The following is a 17,445-nucleotide window of genomic DNA, read 5'->3' on the forward strand; positions in this document are numbered from 1 at the left end:
GATCAAGCCAGAGCGAGATGCCAAAGATTCCGACAGAACGAGAAAGAGGGTATACAGGGCAGAAAACGGGATGCGAAAGCGGTGGTCGGTCGTCAAGTATGTATGCATGGGTCGAAAGAGGTCTGTCGCAAATGGGGATGAAGAGGAAAGTCGAAGGGTCGTTACGGTGAAAAAGTCGTGCGAGGCGCCTACATAGGCGGAGGCGGCAAGCTGGTCGGGTACTGCCCAAACACCTGCTGCGCATGCGGGTGGTACGTCGAGCCAGTCGGCGATGGCGCCCAGACAGGACTCGCAGGCGCGCCAAGGTGGTTGTACGGGCTCGTCGCGCCGCTCCTGTCGCTCCCGTCGCCCATGCCTGCCGTCGAACCGGACCTGCCCTGCCCGCGTCCTCCGCGTCCTCGCTCCCGACGACGCCGACGCGAACCGTCCCCGTCAGCCGAGGAGCCGCCTGGCGTCCGACCGCCAGCGGCAGATCCGCACGACTTGGCGCATCCGAGGAGGACGCCACCGCCGAGGACTTTGACGAGCCCGTTCGAGTACTCTGTCGCCGTCTGCGCAGAGGACGACGTCTCGGTCCTCGAGCGTGGGCGCGTCGTCGAGGCGGGTGAGGTGGAGGGCAAGTCGGTCGAGGACTGGTGGGGTGTGGACGGGATGGCGGTCGAGGTGAGAGAGGTTATGGATGAGATGGACGACGAGTGCGAGTGGGTCGACTCGGAGCGGTGAGATTGGCCGCCTCGGACACCGCGGCGGCGCGGCTTGGTCGGTGAGCCGGGCATCGAGCGTCCGCTGGGCGAGAGGAGGAGGCGAGAGGAGGGCGAAGGAGGAGGAGCGAGAGACGAGGCGGACGAGGCGCGCGAGTGCGACGGCGCGAATGATGACGCAGGACGCGCAGGCAAGGTCGGAACTCGGAAGCCGTCGCCGTCGACGAGGTCGCGCGACTTGGCGTCCAGGCCCTTCCACAACGCACCGTTCGCGGCGTGAATGGACGAAGCAGCCGAAGCGGTGCTGTCGCCCGACGCCGAGAAGAGCGAGTCGCAGCCGGAGGTTTCGCCGTCCGACGAATCTGCCGAGAGGGACGAGATGGACGAGCCGCGGGACGACGAGCGGCGCTGGAGGTGAGTCATGCCGAGGGGAGACGAGGGGCGGTACGACGAGGGCGAGAGCGAGTACTGCTTGCGGGACGAAGGGGAGGACGAGTTACCAGGCGAGGGCGAGCGAGGCGGGAGGAGACGCGAGGACGAGACGGCGGCGGGAGTGGGAGAGAAGACGTCTGCCTCGGTCGCTGGCAAGGGACGGACGGGCGTCGGCGGGATGATGAGGGGCGAGGCGAGGAGAGCGGTCGGCCTGGACGATCCGGCAGGTGCAGGCGAGCTCGGCTGGAGTGCCGAGTTGGTCATGGCCTGCAGCGCACCTCGCCCACCTGGCGGTGCGACAATCTGAATGGCCTTGGAGCGCTTGACGGGCGAGAGGAGCGCGGCAGGCTCGATCGGCGGTGAGATGTTGGATGACGGAGCCTCGACGTCGGCGAGCGGGACGGCGAGTCCGCGCAGGCTCTCTGGCAGCTTGCCCCAGACCTCGATGAGGTTGGCATCACGGCCGTGCGACCCATCGCCGCGCTCGACACGGAGCGAGACGCAGCCCGGGTCGACCCAGAGCGTCCAGCAGTCTCCGAGCGTGAGCCGCTTGTCGCCCGCCCGCCCGGCCAGTGCCCGCTCGACGTCTTCCCTGGACAGTCCAGCGTCCTTGGCGGCTGCGAGGACGGACGAGTCGAGCGAAGCGGGGGTGCGGATGAGGGCGCGGTAGGCTGACCCTCGCTCGGGGTCGTGAGGGTGCCAATGTCCGTCGTACCTGGCCGCGAGTGCCGCCGTGAGCGAGCTCGAGAAGGTGTGTGATGGCTGGGCGAGGTACGAGGCGAGGAAGGACGACGCCGCGGTGAGCTCGCGGTCCATGTTCAGTGACCGGGCAGTCGAGCGACCTGGATCGAGCGGGGCAAAGGGTGGCGGAACTGGCGTGCGCGAGTGCGGGTGAGTCTGTGCGTGAGATAGTGGGTCAGCTGGGCGTCTCTGCGAGCGATAAGATGGGCGCGCGCACCTCGATAGCGGCTGGATGAGCGAGGTGAGGGAGGGGCGGGAGAAGGGGAGGGAAAAGGCCGCCTCTGGCAGCGGGGGTGGTTCGCGAGGGATAAGGAGTGACTGGAGGGTGTACACGGAGCAGTCCCGAGGCAGTCTGGTCAGCCACAGCGCGGGTATGAGCAGGTGAAGGAGGGTGAGCGGGTGAAGGAGAGTGAGCTGGCCAGTGGGAGGGGGTAAGCGTCGCTCAACATCCCCTTCAACTGCTTCCTGCGGGCTATTGGACTCGCCAATGCACTCATACACTCCTTCTCGTCGGGTCTACGCTCGAACGAACCCAACAGGAGGCGTGAGAGGCGAGCCAAGTCGTCCATTCCCTCCTCGACCAGCGACGCCGTCTCTCCTCGTCCTCTCGCCGCTCTGCATGGCTTATTGTGAAGCTGTACAACTGCCAGTGACACTTGTCATCCATCCAGTCCTTCGAGCGAGTCCATCAACCCCTGTCGCGGCTGGAGTCGCCTCCTCGCTCGCTGGAATCGATCCCACCTCCGCGCTTCTCCCCGCTCTCGCGCCAAAAGCGGAGCAGTTCAGAGGAAATAGCCAGCCACGTAATCCGACAGCACCCGCTCGTCCCGTCCCGTCACCTCGCGAGCCGCTCCTCCTCGCTCGCGCTCACACGACTCGCTGAGGATGCACCGCACGCTCCTTGTTACTGCTGCTGGGTCCAAGCGACCACGCACTGCTGCGTCTAGTCTCGCTGCCGCGCGCAGGGCGTTCCAGTCGGCTGCTCATGTCGAGAACAAGCTGCGACTCCAGGCGAAGGATGCGGATGAGGAGGGCGCGGCGTTGCACGACTCGACCATCTCGAACAAGGAGTACCTCCAGCACTCGAAGAACGAGGTGCGTGCGATTCTGGCCAGCCGGGACGGGCGGGAGGCGTTGCTGGCGAGGTCGGGGATGGGAGGGAGTGAGGAGGACAAGGGAGGCGTTCGGCAGCTCAGGGAGGAGTAGTAGCGCGCGGGTGAGGTAGCAATGGTTCTCAAAGGCAGCAGATAACCCTTTTCGCCCGCCGAACGCGCGCTGACACCGTTCCACCCGCATCCCGGTCCTCGCTCACTTTCCTCGACACCCGCTTCTCCGTCCCAGCGCCCTATCTGGACCGCCCTGCGAGGTCGTGCCCTCCTGAACGAACCGGCACTGAACAAAGGCGCCGGTTTCACGCCTGAAGAGCGGGACACGTTTGGATTGACCGGACTCTTGCCGTGAATTCCCTCGCTCGCTTCGCTAGGAGTGGTTGTCGAGCTGACTTTGCGGCGAGACAGACACGAGGTACACTCGCTTGACCAGCAGTGCAAGCGAGCTTATTCGCAGCTGCAGGAACGGCCGAGCGCACTCGCAAAGTACACCTGTGCGTTCGCGACTTCCTTCTTGCGTTGCCTTCACCTTAACAACCTGCGCAAGATTCTGCGCATCGCCGTATAAAGGGAGTCGCGCCGCGTGCTGACCTCGCTTCGATGACAGTCCTCTCCTCCCTCCGCGACCAAAACATCATCCTCTTCTACGCCCTCTGCCTCCGCCACCTCAATGAGCTCCTCCCCGTCATCTACACTCCCACAGTCGGCGAAGCGATCCAGAAGTATTCGACGATCTGGCGCAGACCAGACGGGCTGTTCCTCTCGTATGCGCATCGGCACAAGATGCGCGAGATGATGATGCAGGCAAAGAGGCCTAAGGATGTCGACCTCGTCATCGTCACCGACTCTGAGGGCATCCTGGGCATTGGAGATCAGGGAGTTGGAGGGATCTTGATCGCGCAGGGAAAGGCGAACCTCTACACGCTCGGCGCCGGAATCGACCCCTCGCGCATCCTCTCGGTCGTGCTCGACGTCGGGACGGACAACTCTGCGCTGCTCAATGACCCGCTATACCTCGGTTTGCGGCGGAAGCGCGTCCGTGGAGCCGAGTACGACAAGTTTGTCGACCGGTTTTGCGAGCTGGTGAGGGAGGAGTACCCGCAGGCGTTGCTGTGAGTCCGTTTGTCGAAATGCGAGCGGTACTGCCGAGCCTGACTTTGCATTGGTCGCCGTACGCAGTCACTTCGAGGACTTTGGCGTCTCGAACGCCTCGAAGATCCTCACGACGTACCGGAACAAGCAGTCTGTCTGTGCGTGACTCCCGCGCCGTCGTTTTCCCCGCGAGGCGCTCAATCGTCCATTCGCACAGTCAACGACGACATGCAAGGCACGGCAGCAGTCGTCCTCGCCGCGCTCCTCTCGGCCGTCAAGGTCACGAAGAGCGAGCTCAAGGACCAGCGCATCGTCGTCTTTGGTTTCGGCACGGCTGGGTACGGCATCGCAGACGGGATTCGGAACGCGTTGATGCTCGAGGCGGGGTTGTCGAGCGAGGAGGTTCGGAAGATCTTCTGGTGCGTGCGAGTTTGCTGCGCCTACAGCGCGGCAGGCGAGACTGAGGTTTCCCGTCGATGCAGGTGTGTCGACCGCCCGGGTCTGCTCACGACCGAGCACTCTCCGACCCTCCGACCAGGCCAAGAGCACTTCATCCGCGACGCCTCGGAAGTCTCGTCGTGGGAGCGCGACGCCGAAGGACGAATCAGCTTGCTCGAGGTCGTCAAGCAGGCCAAACCGACGATTCTCGTTGGGTGCTCGACCATGTCCGGCGCGTTCGATGAGGAGGTCGTCCGGGAGATGGCCAAGCACGTCGAGCGGCCGATCGTCTTCCCTCTCTCGAGTGCGTGCGCCTTCATTGTCTCTCGTCGAGTGATCGCTGATCCCGCGAGCGACGCAGACCCGACAAAGCTCGCCGAGGCTGATCCGGCCGACATCAACGAGTGGACGAACGGACTTGCGCTTATGGCGACCGGCTCGCCTTTCCCGCCTGTCAAGACGCCGCGAGGCAAGGAGCACAAGATTGCCGAGGCGTGAGATGCCACATTTCTAGCCCTCGTTGCGGAGCAACCGCTGACGTCCGCCTTTGACAGCAACAATGGCCTGCTTTACCCTGGACTCGGTCTCGGGTGAGTCTAGCTCGCCTCAGCCCTCCTTGGCGTTGCGCTGACGGTACCCCTCGCAGTGTCGTCGTCTCTCGCGCCTCGTTCTTGACGGAGAAGATGATCACCGCGGGCGTTGCTGCTCTCGCCAGGATGGTGCGTTCGTTCGCTCACCAGCAGAGCCATCAAAGCCTGACCATCTCTCTCACAGGCTCCCGCCCTCGACGACCCCGACGAGTCGCTCCTCCCTCCCCTCAGCGACCTCCGTCACGTCTCCGTCAAGGTCGCCACGGCCGTTGCCAATGCCGCCAAGGAGGAAGGCGTGAGCCAGATCAAGCGCGACGACCCCTTCTCCGAGGACGAGGTTCGCGCGGCGCAGTGGGACCCTGTCTACCGCCCGCTCGAGCTCGTCGACCGTCACTAGAGCGACAGACTGTGGACCTTTTCATAGACTTTCCTTTCCTCCGGCACCCGCTGTTCTTTCGTCGTTCGTATCTGCATCATAGAAAACGCTGCATTGACCCTATTCTGCCGGTATCGAGTGCGGTGAGCAGTGAAGGGGCGCGCAGAGAGGCGGACGAAGGAGGGAGCATGCCTTCGTCGCGGCTGCCTCCCTATCAGCCCCCGCAAGCTCGCCGGATTGCTTACTGCGCACTCCTGCGACTCTTTGAGAGCCACACAGCCCACTGGGGCGCGACTTTGCAGCGACAAAAGCAGAGGAAGCGACTTTTGGGAAGGCCAATTCTGTGACTTTCATTCACTCGCCATCAACGACTGCTGGCATACTCTCGATGCTCTTCTTAGCCTCCCCCAGATACACTCAAAGTTATGCAGAGGCGAGGGCACCCAGAATCGACGATGCGCGAAGTCGTCCCACCTACACGACGGTTCCGCATGTCCGGGGTTCTCTCTTCCCACTCCCCTGTTCTCGAGCGCACGCGGTGGAAGGGCTGGCAGAGAAGTGCGTCACGACCTCTCAGTCATCCGAGCTACACTCACGACGGACCCGCGCGAACAGGCCCTCCTGATCCTCCCTCTCGACATGCCCTCGACAGACCCGCTCCTGCGCCATCTACACTCGCCGCTCGACCGCCTCAGCCTCTGCGATCAGGGCAACACGTCGCTAAGCGTCAATCCCGGTGCGCAACCCTGCTCCAAGTTCCGCTGCTGACGACGCTGACCTCGCTTCCTTCGGACAGGCGTTGCTTTCAGGTCGCTTTCGGCAGAGCGTGCGTCCCGTGCATGCCTTCCGCTTCATTCCTCGGGCATACTGACGACGATGGCGCGCAGGCGATCCGACCTTCGCCCGCTTCGACGCCAACGCCACTGCCTTCAAAGAACTCGAAGCGACGCAACCGCACATCTCGAGGCGTACTTCTTCCGCGTCTTCCAAGGTCATCTTCGACGAGGTCGACGAGATGAGCGAGTGCGAGGTCGCCAACGAGATCGCTCGCCTCGAAGTCAAGCTCGCCGCTTTGAGGGAGAGGCAGCGCTGTCTCGTCCAGGACAAGGGGGCTACGGGGAGCACGGGGTCCAGCGAGGAGTAAGGGAGGAGCGCGGATGAATACGGTGTCCGTGCTGGGTCGGCAAGAACGGCGGACGAATGTAGACAGAGCGCCTCCTTCCAGCACGCATTGCTTGTTCTTCCATCCTTCGATGCTAAGTGTCAAGCAAGCGTTCGTCCGAGAGACTTCCAGCGGAGCGCAATGGAGCTCGCGGGGCAGGACAGTGGTAGAGTGAAAACGACTGACTGCACTTCAAGCGACAAGCGCACACGCCCGCCTAACTACCAACTACGCCTCCTCATCGTCGCTACTCTCCTCATCGCTCGACGAGACCAGCTCCTTCGACTTGACCTTTCCGACGCCGGCTGGCTTCGACCTTGTCCGTTTCTGCGAGCCGTCTGCCTTGTCCGCCTTCGAACGACGCTTGCGCTTGCCTGGGAGAGACGTCGGCGTCGGGTACTCTTCCAAGAGATGCGCCATGGTGTCTAACGGAGCGGAACAGCGAGGCGTCAGTAGTTCGGCATGAGCGAGAGAAAGGACTGGACAAACCGGCGAAAGCGACCTCGTCGCCCTCGTCCATCCCCTTTGCCTCCCTCACGCTCTTCTCTGCGCTCTCCATCAGCTTCCTGAAGCGATCGCGAAGGTTCTTCGCGCCCTGCGGGGCGATCTCGGGGTCGGAGACCTTCTTGTAGTCGATGTCGGTCTTGTCCTTCGGGTCGAGAGCGGCAACGCTGCAAGCGCGAGAACGGCGAGCCCTGCGTCAACGAAGGCGCTGCGATAAGGGCAGGCCGGCAGAAATGAACGCACGCATGGACGAGACGAGCTGAGCCTTGCTTTGGCCAATGCCACAACTTGGCGGCGTCACCCTTGTCGGCAGCCGGCTCCTTCTCCTTCTTCTCCTCGCGACGCTGCAAGTAGTCGGTCCTGCGAGCGTGGAAGGTTCAGCCAGACGTTAAGGAAGGTGGAAACTCCTCGGACACGCACCACTTTGTCCGGCACTGCGTTGACGTCCTCGCTCCGCCCATCTCGGCACTGATGACCGTCCACTGCGCACCGTGCTTCTTGTAGAGCTTGCGCAGCTGCTCCTCTTCCTCCTCGGTCCACTTGCCCTGCTTCTTGACCGTCGCAGGCGCAGCACCACCCGCGCCCGCTCCCGCCTTGAGTACCGCGCCGTTCTGCAGCTGCTTCGTCCACCTGTCCTTGCACGAGTCGCGGCTGCGGCCGAGCTCCTGCCCGATGCGCACCCACGAGTTTCCAAGCTCCTTGACCGCCTTGGCGAGCGCCTCGTCCTCCTCCTTCGTCCACTTCTCGCCCTTCTTGTCAGCCTCGTCTTTTCCTCCGACGGGGTACCAGAGCTTGACGTGCGTGTAGATGGCGCTGAGCGGGCGATTGCCAAGCGAGCGAGCGAGGCGGACCCAGATCTCGTTCTGAGGCGCGACGACGCCGTTCGGCTTTGCTTTGATGTCGCGCTTGGTGTTGAAAAGCGTTGCGAGTTCGTCTTGCGTCAGGTCCTGCTCTGCGCGGAAAGCCTCGATGGTGGCGCGCAGAGTGTCGTCTTCGACTTTGCTGAACTTGCCGCTCTTGTACGTCGCGCCTGGTCCCGCAAGGCCAGTGTCATCAGCAAGGTCAAACTCGAAGAGCAGAGAACTCGAACGCACCGTGCTCTTCGGCAAGCTTCTTCAAGTCCGCCGAAGTCCACCACTTCGTGACGAGCTGCTCCGTAAAGTCGCCCTTCGCCGCCTCGACACCCTCCGCGCCAAGCGTTCCCTGCGTCTTCTTACGCTTCGTCCGCGTCGTCCCTTCCTCGCCAGCCGCGGTACGCTTGCGCTTCTTCGGTGGCGCGTCCGCCTTCTTCTTCTTCCCCTTGTCCTCCTTCGCCTTTCGCTTCTCGACGTCCTCGAGCCTCACCTCGCGCTCGACCGTAGGCGAAACGATTTGATCTTGCGGGTCGGGCAATGAAGCAGAGGTCGATGCGTGGTCGGGAGCGCGAACCTCGATGAGCGACGGGTCGACGGGGATGTCTTGCAGGGTCTGGCTGTAATGGTGAGGCTGGACGGCGCTGAAGTACCCGAAGGAGGCGTTGAAGTTGGAGTAGGCGTTTTCCGGTTCCGCGATGGCAGCAGCGGCGGAAGTATAGGCGCCGACATTGCGCTGCGGCGCACCTCAGCTGTCAGCGTCACTCCGTCGAGTCATGGAAGCGCGGATCAACGCACCTCGCTGCCGTTGAAGGCGCCAGGATAGACAGGAAAGTCCCTGTCGTCGAGGAGACTCGCAAGACTCGGGTCGATTCCGGCCTGAATCGCGGCGTCCGCCGCCGCTCGACGCTTCTTGCTCTTCTTGCGCTTCTCCTTGACTGGCGCAACCTTTGTAAGCGACGTAGGAGATCGTCAGTACACGCAATAACGAGAGAACGGGCTGAAGCGAGACGTACGGTCGCAGTCTCGTCCTGCTCCGGCGTCGCCGCGAGTTGCTTCCCCTTCCCCTTCTCGTCCTTCTTGCGCTTCTTCTTCTCGACCTGCTCGCTGTCAATGCCGTCCCCAGCGGGCTGTTCTGGCGCGGCGTTGTTTCCCGCCGCTTTGGCCGCCTTCTTCGCCTCTTTGCGCGCCGCCTTGGCTGCTTTGCGGGCAGCACGGTCGTCCGTGGTAGTCTACGAGCCAAGGAGCGAGTTCAGTCAGCTCCTCCAGCCCGTGTATAGCCTTGCGAAGAATCGCTGAACGAGGCGGTGCCCTGCTCACCTCGTCTCCTGCGTCCTGCTCGCCCTGTGCACCGTTCAAGCCAGCCTGGTCCGCCACAGCGGTCCTCGTTGTACCAGCCTCAGCAGCCGCAGCGTCCTTGTCGAGCCGCTTGCGCTTCTTCTCCTCCTTGCGCTGTTTCTTCGCCACCTTCCTCGCGGCGTCGTCGGCGGGCTCGACAGCGGTAGCAGCGTCGACAGCGGTGTCTGAGCGGTGTCGCTTGCCCATTTCGCAGTCTGGCAGCGTGCGAGAGCGGTGAGCAGTCGAGGGGAGGCGTGCGAGTGACTGCGCTGGTGACTTGGTCAATGAGGGCGAGCAACCACGGCTTGACATCTTTCTGGCCAAGCGGAAACCACCAAAAGAGGCTTGAAAGAGCACTGCCACGACCGTCGCAGCGCTTCTTCCGATCCGAGCTGGACTGCTCCTTCGGCGAGGATACAACGAGGATAGACCAGCAGGTTTCGATGCAGATGCTTTGCCAAAATTGCACAGGCACGGAAACGAAGAGAAGAAGGGTACGGTGGATGAACGACAACACAGGACCAGGAGCGAGAACGGACAACAGGGGCGAACAGACGCATTCAGAGGTTGTAGACGAGCCAGGAGAGCTCCTTCAGCTCGGCGCAGGTCTGCGGTCCGCCGCAGGTATGCTCGACAGCCTGTGCCAGGTCGATGAGACGCAAGTCGCCAGTCTCAGGGTGGACGAGGATGTTGTTGGGCGAGACGTCGTTGTGGATGAGCCCGACTTCGTGAAGCCGGCGGAAGTGGTTGTAGAGTTGCTTCCTGCGAAGCGGTGAGCGTGAGCGGCTCGTGCTGCTAGAGCGGAGAGCGAGCGTCGAAGAAGTGAGGGAAGTGGGGGAAGGCGGGTACTAGCCGGAGGAATGGAATGGAGGGAAAGGAAACGCACCGCTGGGCAATGCTCAAACTGCTCCAATCCTCGAGAGGTTTGCCATGCCGCGAGAGGAAGAGGACGATTGCGTCGGTACGGAGAGGACGGCCGACGAACATGCCGAAGAAGTCGACAAGTACTCCTCGAAGCCGTTCGCCGAAGCGCTCGTACAGGCGACCCTCGTGTTCGGCCGCAGTTAAGTCGTCCTTCCAAATCGAGATCTTGAGGACAACGTCGGGGTCATGCTTCAGCTCGTGTACGCTCGCCATCGTACCGGACGCGAAAGGCTCGGCGAGGAAAACGAGGAGGCGAGGTGCGGTGACAGAGGTATCAGTCGAGGCATCGGTCCGAGCGGTGCTTGACGGGCTAGCTGTAGGGGTGATCGAGGTGGATGGCGAGAGCGGGGGCGTAGGCTCTTCGGCGGACGTCGGCAATCGGTACAATGACCCGGAAAGGAGGACAGCTTCCTTGACGAAAGAGCGAGCCACCGGCACGACATCGAGCTGTTGCACACGAGCGTGAGAGAGTAGAAACGAAGCAGCTGCTTACACGGCGCACCGTGCGGACGTCCTGCAAGCGGAGAGGGGTGTAGTTCTTCGTCCACTGTTCGGCTGCGGTCGGAGGGGCCAGGAATCAGCACCGATCCCGGCTGCGAACGGGCGGACTCAACGCACCTCCATCGAGAGCGTATGCGCTCTCGCGAACGTCCTCAGTTGCGCTCGAGCTCGAAGTATCGAGCCAGGAGAGCTCCTTGAGCTCGGGGCAGGCCTTGGCACCGGCGCAGACATGCTCAGTGGCGGACGACAGGTCGGCGATGCGAACCTCGCCCGTCGCGCGGTCAACAAGGATGTTGTTCGCGCTGATGTCGTTGTGCATGATGCCGACCTCGTGAGGCGGAGGAAGGACTCGTAGAGATGTTCCCTGCAGAGCGGAATATGGGAGGAAGCTGAGCCTGGCACCGAATGGAGAAACCCGAGAAACAGGTTGTCCACCTGGCAAAGGAAGTGGGTCGAGACGTACCGCTGATCAACGGTCAAGCTGTCCCAGGCACCCATAGCCTCGCCGCAACGAGAGAGCAGGAGAACGATCGAGTCGGTGAGGAGAGGCTGTCCAGAGAACATGCCGTGAAAGTCGGGAACGACGCCTTGCAGACGCGTCCCAAAGCGCTGGTACAGTCGGCCTTCGTGCTCGACCGCTTCGGCCTCCTCTGCGCCGACTGAAATCTTCATGAGGACGTCGGGGTCGTGCTCGAGCTCGTGCACACTCGATGTGCCGCCGCCTGCGAGAGGTTCGTCGCGAAAGACGAGGAGTCGAGGCGAGGTGGAGGCGTTTGCTGTGGCCAACGTGCGACTGGTATCGGATGAGCTTGCAGTAGGCGTCGTTGAGAGAGGAGGTAAAAGCGGGGGCGTCGTGTTCTCGTCTCGCGGGCGCAGACGGTAAAGGAGGCCGAAACGCTCAACGTTGTCCGAGTTGTACGAGCGAGCAATCGGGATGGCGTCAAGCTGATATGAATTTAGGCGTGAGCGAGCTCAGGCCAAAGCAGCTGGCGGATCGACGCACCTCAGCGATATCCGCCAAGCGGAGAGGGACGTAATCCTTCGTCCAGCGCGAGGCTGCATTTTCGCAAGGCCGGTACAAGAGTCAGAATCGTCGTGCTTTGAGGCTACTTCGCGCTCAGGGGAAGGGTGAGAGGGTATTGGCAGACTCAACGCACCGTCCTTGTGGGCGGCTGCGCTCTTCGAGGTCTTCTCGACCACGCCAGTGTTCGAGCCTTGGCTGAGGATCGATACTGACTGGTCGCTACCGCCGACAGCGGCGCTAGAAGCTTGCGGATAGATGCCTGCACGAGGCAAAGTAAGTCAGTAGAGGCATTGATGAACGCGCGAAGGAAGACTTTGCGTACCAGGAGCAGCCGTATACCCGCCTGGACCACCGCCGAAAGACTGAGAGGCGCTCGGGAAGGAGCCTCCGCCGCCTCCGTCGCCAGTTCCGCTTGGGCCTGACCCAGAAGGACTTCCTCCGAAACCGCCCGCACCTGGAAAGCCTCCGAAAGCCGTCGCTCCCGCACCTCCACCATTCCACGAAGGTGTACTTCCTGCCGCACTCGCAAGCGGTCCCGTCATCATGGGCGAGAGACCCAGTTCGCCTAGCACGACGTGCAGTTTCGAGTTCTGCCCGAGATGCGCGACGGCGTCTCGGTAAAGGTTCTCGGGGTGAGCGGTCGAGGTTAGCAGACTGTACAAGAATGAGGTGTTGGACGGTTCGGCGCGGGGCGTGTAGTACGGTACTTCGTAGGCGCGGGGCAAGGCGTTGTCGAGCGGCAGATTGTAGCTGACGCCGAGAGGGGTTTTCTCGCCGATGACGAGGAAGTAGGGGTTTGAGAGCGATTGCGGAGGAGGGGCGGTTTGAGGAGAAGACAGCCGGCTGGAAAGGGACGGAAGAGGGACGACGGGAGGCGGCTGGTCGAGCGTGATGCGCATGGCGGGGACGTGGTAGGTCCCGTCGGTCCAGAAGATGGTCGCTATGCCGGGGATCTTGCTGGTCGACTCCAGGACCTGCCAGACGTCTATGTCAGCCAAGTTGAGAGGAGGACGAAGCGAGCCATACATTGCCCAAGAGGCTCTGAGCGCCAGCCTGGCTCGATCCCTCGAGGTCGGAGAGAAGGATGTCGCGCTTCCCTCCTTCGGTCAGGCGCTTCACCTCCTCGACCAGTGCGTCCAGCACGTCCTTCGACCGCGCCTCGACAACTCCGCGCACACTTCCCCTCACCCGAATCTCGCAATGGGTGAGCGACTCTTTCGAGTGAGCGGGGGGGTTGGGAGCGAGCTCGATGAAGCCGTAGTCCCCAGTAAGCGCATGAGCGAGCCGCCGCATCGCGTCTGCGGTCCGGCGCAGTGTCGCGTCGACGGTGGTGGCGCCGAGGAGAATTGAGGTTGACACTTCCGACTGCGAAATCGAGCTCGTGACGAGTGTGAGGATGGAGAAGAGCGAGAGCGTTCCAAAGGATCGCGGGATCAGACTCGCAGTGCAGCGCCGCTCGCCCGATTCTGGACATGGACTTGGCGAGATTGGTGTCGTAGAAAACAGCCAGCAGTCCCTCGGAAGCAGCCTGCGATTCGCGAGCATCGAGAGGTGTAGGAAGATCCGTTGGCTTCGGCGATGGGACTGCCCAATACCCGCTCCCACTCGGCGCTGGGGGGATGATGAAACAGTCGAGGAAGTCACACACGTGTGCATAGAGGTTTCGAGCGAGCACGCCGTCAACAGTGGGGCAGGCGGTCGGAAAGAAGTCAACGGGCGGCTGGACGGGACGAATCGGAGGAGGCTGCCACGATGGGGGCAGAAGATAGTAAGTTGGATACATGGTGACCCTTTGGCGATCTCCAGGACGCCTCGACGAGCCCTCAGGTCGGCGGATCCTCCGTTCTAAAACCGTGTCCCGGCCAAAGCGATGCAGATTCGTGAGCGGGGAGCAAGGATCGCGGCACTCGGATGGCTGAGCAGCAAGACTCGAGACGGCTCTACCGTCGATAGCGAGGCCTTGATCGAGGCAGCGTGTGAGAGCTGGGAAGGAAGAGAACGACGAGGAGCACTGCTCTAATCTGCATTACAAGCCCGTCCTATTCAGCTTTGTATGCTTGCATCCGTAATGAGCTGCAATACGAACGCGGTGTAAGCGAGTTGTATTCTGGCTCTCTCCACCTCTCTGGCCTCTCTCCGGCCGCTAAGAATTCGCTGAGACTGCTTGATCTGCTGGACTCATTCACTCGCGAGTGCTGCCCCTACTTGAATGCCGCAGCGCGACCCAGGAGCTCCCCTCTCTCCTCCGCGTCACCAACCTCGTCAACTCATCACATCCCAATCTCGCCCGGGATCTGCAGCGGTCTCAGCAGAGCGATCCAAAGGAGGGCAAGGTGAGTTCTACGAAGCAAGACTGGCCGAACACCGGCGCGAGACGGAACTCTGCGGACTCGGCACACGACGAGGTGAACAACAGAGTTCAGGCCTGCGCGGCGTCGGGACAGTCTCGCTTGCATCGCGAACGTTGCGGACGGGGCCGACGGGGCGTCTGCGTACCACGCACTCGAACGGCGCGCCGCAGAGAAGGAATGGACGCTTCGCACGCTGTGGGGAGGAAGGGCTTGGACAGCATGCCGCGATAGCAGGACCAAAGCTCCGTGCTGATTCACGAGGACAAGCGTGCTGACCGCTTGCAGTAACCGCCGCACCCGCAGCTACAATGTCAAACCGTCTCGCCGCCTCGACACTGTCCTCGCGAGGAGCAGTACCGACCTACCTCACCAGCGACACCCCGCCTACCCCCTCGCGCTCGCCATCCAACGCTTCGACAGGAGGGGACGCGTCAGGCGGCGAGGGCGACGACTCGGAAGCCGAATCAGACTTCCCGGACGGCGACCCCGATGACCCCGACACCTCGTCCATCTCGCTTGCGCACCTCGGACCCGCACTGGCGACACCGAAACCTTCCGCTCTCACGCCGTGGCCGTTCAACGCGCCCGGAGGCGGCATGACGAGCCCGACACAGGACTCTCTCGGCCCTGCAGCGATTCCCGCCTCGTCCCTCCCACACGAGATCCTCCTCCACATCCTCCGTCTGCTCCCCTCCGCATCTCTCGCTCCCGCCCTCCAAGTATGCAAGGCGTGGTGCCAGTGCGGCGTCGAGCTCCTTTGGCACAAGCCCAGCTTCTCGTCTCTCGCCCCGCTCTACAAGATGCTCCAAGTCCTCTCGCTCCCCGACAAGACCTTCCCTTATCCCGACTACATCCGCCGGCTCAACTTCCAGCCTCTCGCGGGAGAGTTGACCGACCAGGTCGTTGCCAAGCTCTTGCCGTGCACGAACCTCGATCGCCTCACCCTCACGAACTGCAAGAAGTTGTCGAGTCCGGCACTCGTTGCGCTCCTGACGAAGAAAGACCCGCCGGCTCGTCGCGCTCGACATGACGGACGTGACTGAGGTCGACGACCATGTCTTGCAGGCGCTCGCGGACAACTGCCCGAAGCTGCAGGGGTTGAACTTGAGCGGATGCACGAAGATCACGGACAAGGGCATGGAGGCGCTCGCACTGGGCTGCACGAGCATGCGGCGGGTGAGCGAGCCTCCCTTGCTCTCGCACGGCTTGGTTGCCCTTACTGACTTCTTTGGCCTACAGATCAAGCTCCGAAAATGCGACCAGATCACCGACATCCCCATCATCCTTCTCTCGCGCAACTGCCCTCTCCTCCTCGAAGTCGACCTCGCCAACTGCACCTCAATCACCGGTCTCTGCGTCACCGAGCTCTTCCGAACCTCGCGACTCCTCCGCGAACTCTCCCTCATCGGCTGCGCGCACATCACCGACGACGGCTTCCCCAACGCAGACGAGCTCCAGCTGCTCAAGCAGAGCTCGTCCAATTCGGCGTCGGGATATCCCAGCCCGACTCTCGGCGCGAACGGCGACGATCTGTATCCGTCCTCGTCATCTCGCTCGACTTCGCCCGGTCCCGACCCGCTCACGACCTCCAGCGGCACCCTGATCCCTCGACCCGCTCCTCTCACCTCTCCACCCGCGTACCGCCCCTTCGACCAACTCCGCTATCTCGACCTCACCGCCTGCTACGGCCTGACCGACGCAGCCATCGCCGGCATTGTCAAGTATTGCCCGAAGCTGCGGAATCTCATTCTCGGCAAGTGCCATCGCCTGACGGACGAAAGCTTGTACGCGATCTGCGGATTGGGCAAGTACCTGCACCACCTGCATCTCGGACATGTCAGCGGGTGCGTTCTGACCTTCGACTCATGCGAAGCAAGAGCGAGACTGACAGCGTTCCTCGGCAGGATCACCGATCGAGCCGTGACGGCCGTCGCTCGCGCTTGCACCCGCATGCGATACGTCGACCTCGCTTGTGAGTTTCGCTCTCTCACGTCGTTCACCCCCGTGTTCAACACTGATACTGTTCCGCCATGCAGACTGCAGTAACTTGACCGACCTCTCCGTCTTCGAGTTGGCCGCAAACCTGTCCCGCCTGAAGCGAATCGGTCTCGTTAGGGTCAGTACGCCCGCCATCTCCTCGAGAGCTCACGACTTACATTCGCTCGCTCGCACAGGTCAACAACATCACCGACGCCGCCATTCAGTCGCTCGCCCACCGCAACTCGCTCGAGCGCATCCATCTCTCCTATTGCGACAACCTCACCGTTCCCGCCGTCAACGAGATGCTCCAAGCCCTCCCTCGTGTCACGCACCTCTCTCTCACCGGCGTCACCGCATTCCGCAAGCAAGCCCTACAACGATTCTGCCGCTCTCCGCCGAAGGACTACAACGAGCACCAGCGCCGATCGTTCTGCGTCTTCTCCGGCCGAGGCGTGCAGGAGCTTCGTCGATGGCTTCGAAGCCTCAGTCGACACGAGATCGCGCTCCTCGCGCAGCCCGACCCGCCGGCGGACGAGGACCCGCTCACTGCGGCTGCACGACTCGCAGGCGCAGGCGGGAACGGCCCGATCCCTCCAGGCCAGACCGCCGCCCAATTCGCTGCAGCGCAGGCGAACCTCAACGCTGCGCGGCACAATCTCGCGATGGCGCACCACCAGCGACAGCTTCAGGCCGCCCAGCAGGCGGCAGCGAACGCTGCGATTCCGACTCAGCAGCAGATGCAGCCGCCGATTCAGCCCGGCGCGCAAGTCCCCGTTTGGAATCCTTACCTCGGCGGCGGTGCAGCAGCAGCGGGCAACATGCTCGGCCTGAACATGGCGGCGCAGCCTCAGGCGGGTGGTGGGTTCGGAGCGGTCGGCGGAGGAGGAGGAGTGGCAGCATTGCCGCCGCAACATCCGCAGGCGGCGCAACAGGACGACGACGACGACGACGACGACGCTGCGTGGGCCGGTCCTGCTTACGTTCCTGGGACCTTCCCGAACGCGCCTCCTCAGCAAGTCCCGATTCAATGGATCGACCCGCCTCAGCGCGCGCATCTGCAGGCGCTCCAGCAGGCGGCGCAGATCGGCGGTGCGACGGCATCGACCAGCGCAGGCGGGTTGCGAAACTCGGCTCCTCCGGCTTTTGGCAGCACCTCGGCGGGCCCTTCGTCGTCTTCCTCGGCATCGAGTGCCTCCAACTCGCACGACCGGTCGGAAGCTCGTCGGGCACGCGTGGAGCGGATCCAGCAGCGTGTCGACTCGATCTTTGGCAGGGAGGAGGACATGGACGTCGACGACAGCCGGCCGCGGCGGGCTCGACGCGACACAGTT

General features: G+C 62.9%; 6 protein-coding genes across 6 annotated transcripts in view; 3 read left to right on the plus strand and 3 right to left on the minus strand.

Annotated features, from left to right (window-relative positions):
• Positions 1-188: 188 nt before the first annotated feature.
• RHTO_07217 (anti-proliferative protein domain containing protein) lies at positions 189-1,949 on the minus strand (the record flags this gene model as incomplete). The annotated part of the gene is made up of 1 exon (XM_016420875.1): positions 189-1,949. The coding sequence occupies one exon, from the start codon at positions 1,947-1,949 to the stop codon at positions 189-191; it is 1,761 nt and encodes a 586-aa protein (XP_016274602.1).
• Positions 1,950-2,759: 810 nt separating this feature from the next.
• Positions 2,760-5,500, plus strand: RHTO_07218 (malic enzyme, mitochondrial; the record flags this gene model as incomplete). The annotated part of the gene is made up of 11 exons (XM_016420876.1): positions 2,760-2,969; positions 3,216-3,331; positions 3,392-3,477; positions 3,591-4,095; positions 4,163-4,233; positions 4,293-4,494; positions 4,558-4,817; positions 4,875-5,007; positions 5,068-5,103; positions 5,160-5,232; positions 5,288-5,500. The coding sequence occupies 11 exons, from the start codon at positions 2,760-2,762 to the stop codon at positions 5,498-5,500; spliced, it is 1,905 nt and encodes a 634-aa protein (XP_016274603.1).
• A 618-nt stretch (positions 5,501-6,118) lies between these two features.
• Positions 6,119-6,623, plus strand: RHTO_07219 (uncharacterized protein; the record flags this gene model as incomplete). Its single annotated transcript, XM_016420877.1, has 3 exons — positions 6,119-6,215; positions 6,276-6,305; positions 6,367-6,623. The coding sequence occupies 3 exons, from the start codon at positions 6,119-6,121 to the stop codon at positions 6,621-6,623; spliced, it is 384 nt and encodes a 127-aa protein (XP_016274604.1).
• A 246-nt stretch (positions 6,624-6,869) lies between these two features.
• On the minus strand, positions 6,870-9,541 carry RHTO_07220 (Myb-like DNA-binding protein, REB1; the record flags this gene model as incomplete). Its single annotated transcript, XM_016420878.1, has 8 exons — positions 6,870-7,066; positions 7,131-7,312; positions 7,389-7,505; positions 7,566-8,175; positions 8,240-8,732; positions 8,795-8,944; positions 9,013-9,228; positions 9,317-9,541. 8 exons carry the CDS (start codon positions 9,539-9,541, stop codon positions 6,870-6,872), a joined length of 2,190 nt encoding a protein of 729 aa, XP_016274605.1.
• A 353-nt stretch (positions 9,542-9,894) lies between these two features.
• RHTO_07221 (protein tyrosine kinase) lies at positions 9,895-13,076 on the minus strand (the record flags this gene model as incomplete). Its single annotated transcript, XM_016420879.1, has 9 exons — positions 9,895-10,096; positions 10,221-10,705; positions 10,761-10,813; positions 10,877-11,123; positions 11,195-11,704; positions 11,763-11,815; positions 11,917-12,042; positions 12,106-12,757; positions 12,810-13,076. 9 exons carry the CDS (start codon positions 13,074-13,076, stop codon positions 9,895-9,897), a joined length of 2,595 nt encoding a protein of 864 aa, XP_016274606.1.
• A 916-nt stretch (positions 13,077-13,992) lies between these two features.
• The window catches only part of RHTO_07222 (F-box and leucine-rich repeat protein GRR1), a gene marked incomplete at both ends in the record, with an annotated part of 3,612 nt that continues 159 nt past the window's right edge, over positions 13,993-17,445 (plus strand). Inside the window, 7 exons of the mRNA XM_016420880.1 lie at positions 13,993-14,116; positions 14,438-15,114; positions 15,200-15,310; positions 15,374-15,978; positions 16,039-16,106; positions 16,171-16,250; positions 16,309-17,445. The exon at positions 16,309-17,445 is cut by the window's right edge and continues 159 nt beyond it. Coding sequence (XP_016274607.1) covers positions 13,993-14,116; positions 14,438-15,114; positions 15,200-15,310; positions 15,374-15,978; positions 16,039-16,106; positions 16,171-16,250; positions 16,309-17,445 — 2,802 coding nt within the window. The remainder of the gene's footprint in view (positions 14,117-14,437; positions 15,115-15,199; positions 15,311-15,373; positions 15,979-16,038; positions 16,107-16,170; positions 16,251-16,308) is intronic.

The sequence above is a fragment of the Rhodotorula toruloides genome (assembly GCF_000320785.1).
Source record: "Rhodotorula toruloides NP11 unplaced genomic scaffold Scaffold6, whole genome shotgun sequence".
In the NCBI taxonomy this organism is placed as follows: Eukaryota; Fungi; Basidiomycota; class Microbotryomycetes; order Sporidiobolales; family Sporidiobolaceae; genus Rhodotorula; species Rhodotorula toruloides.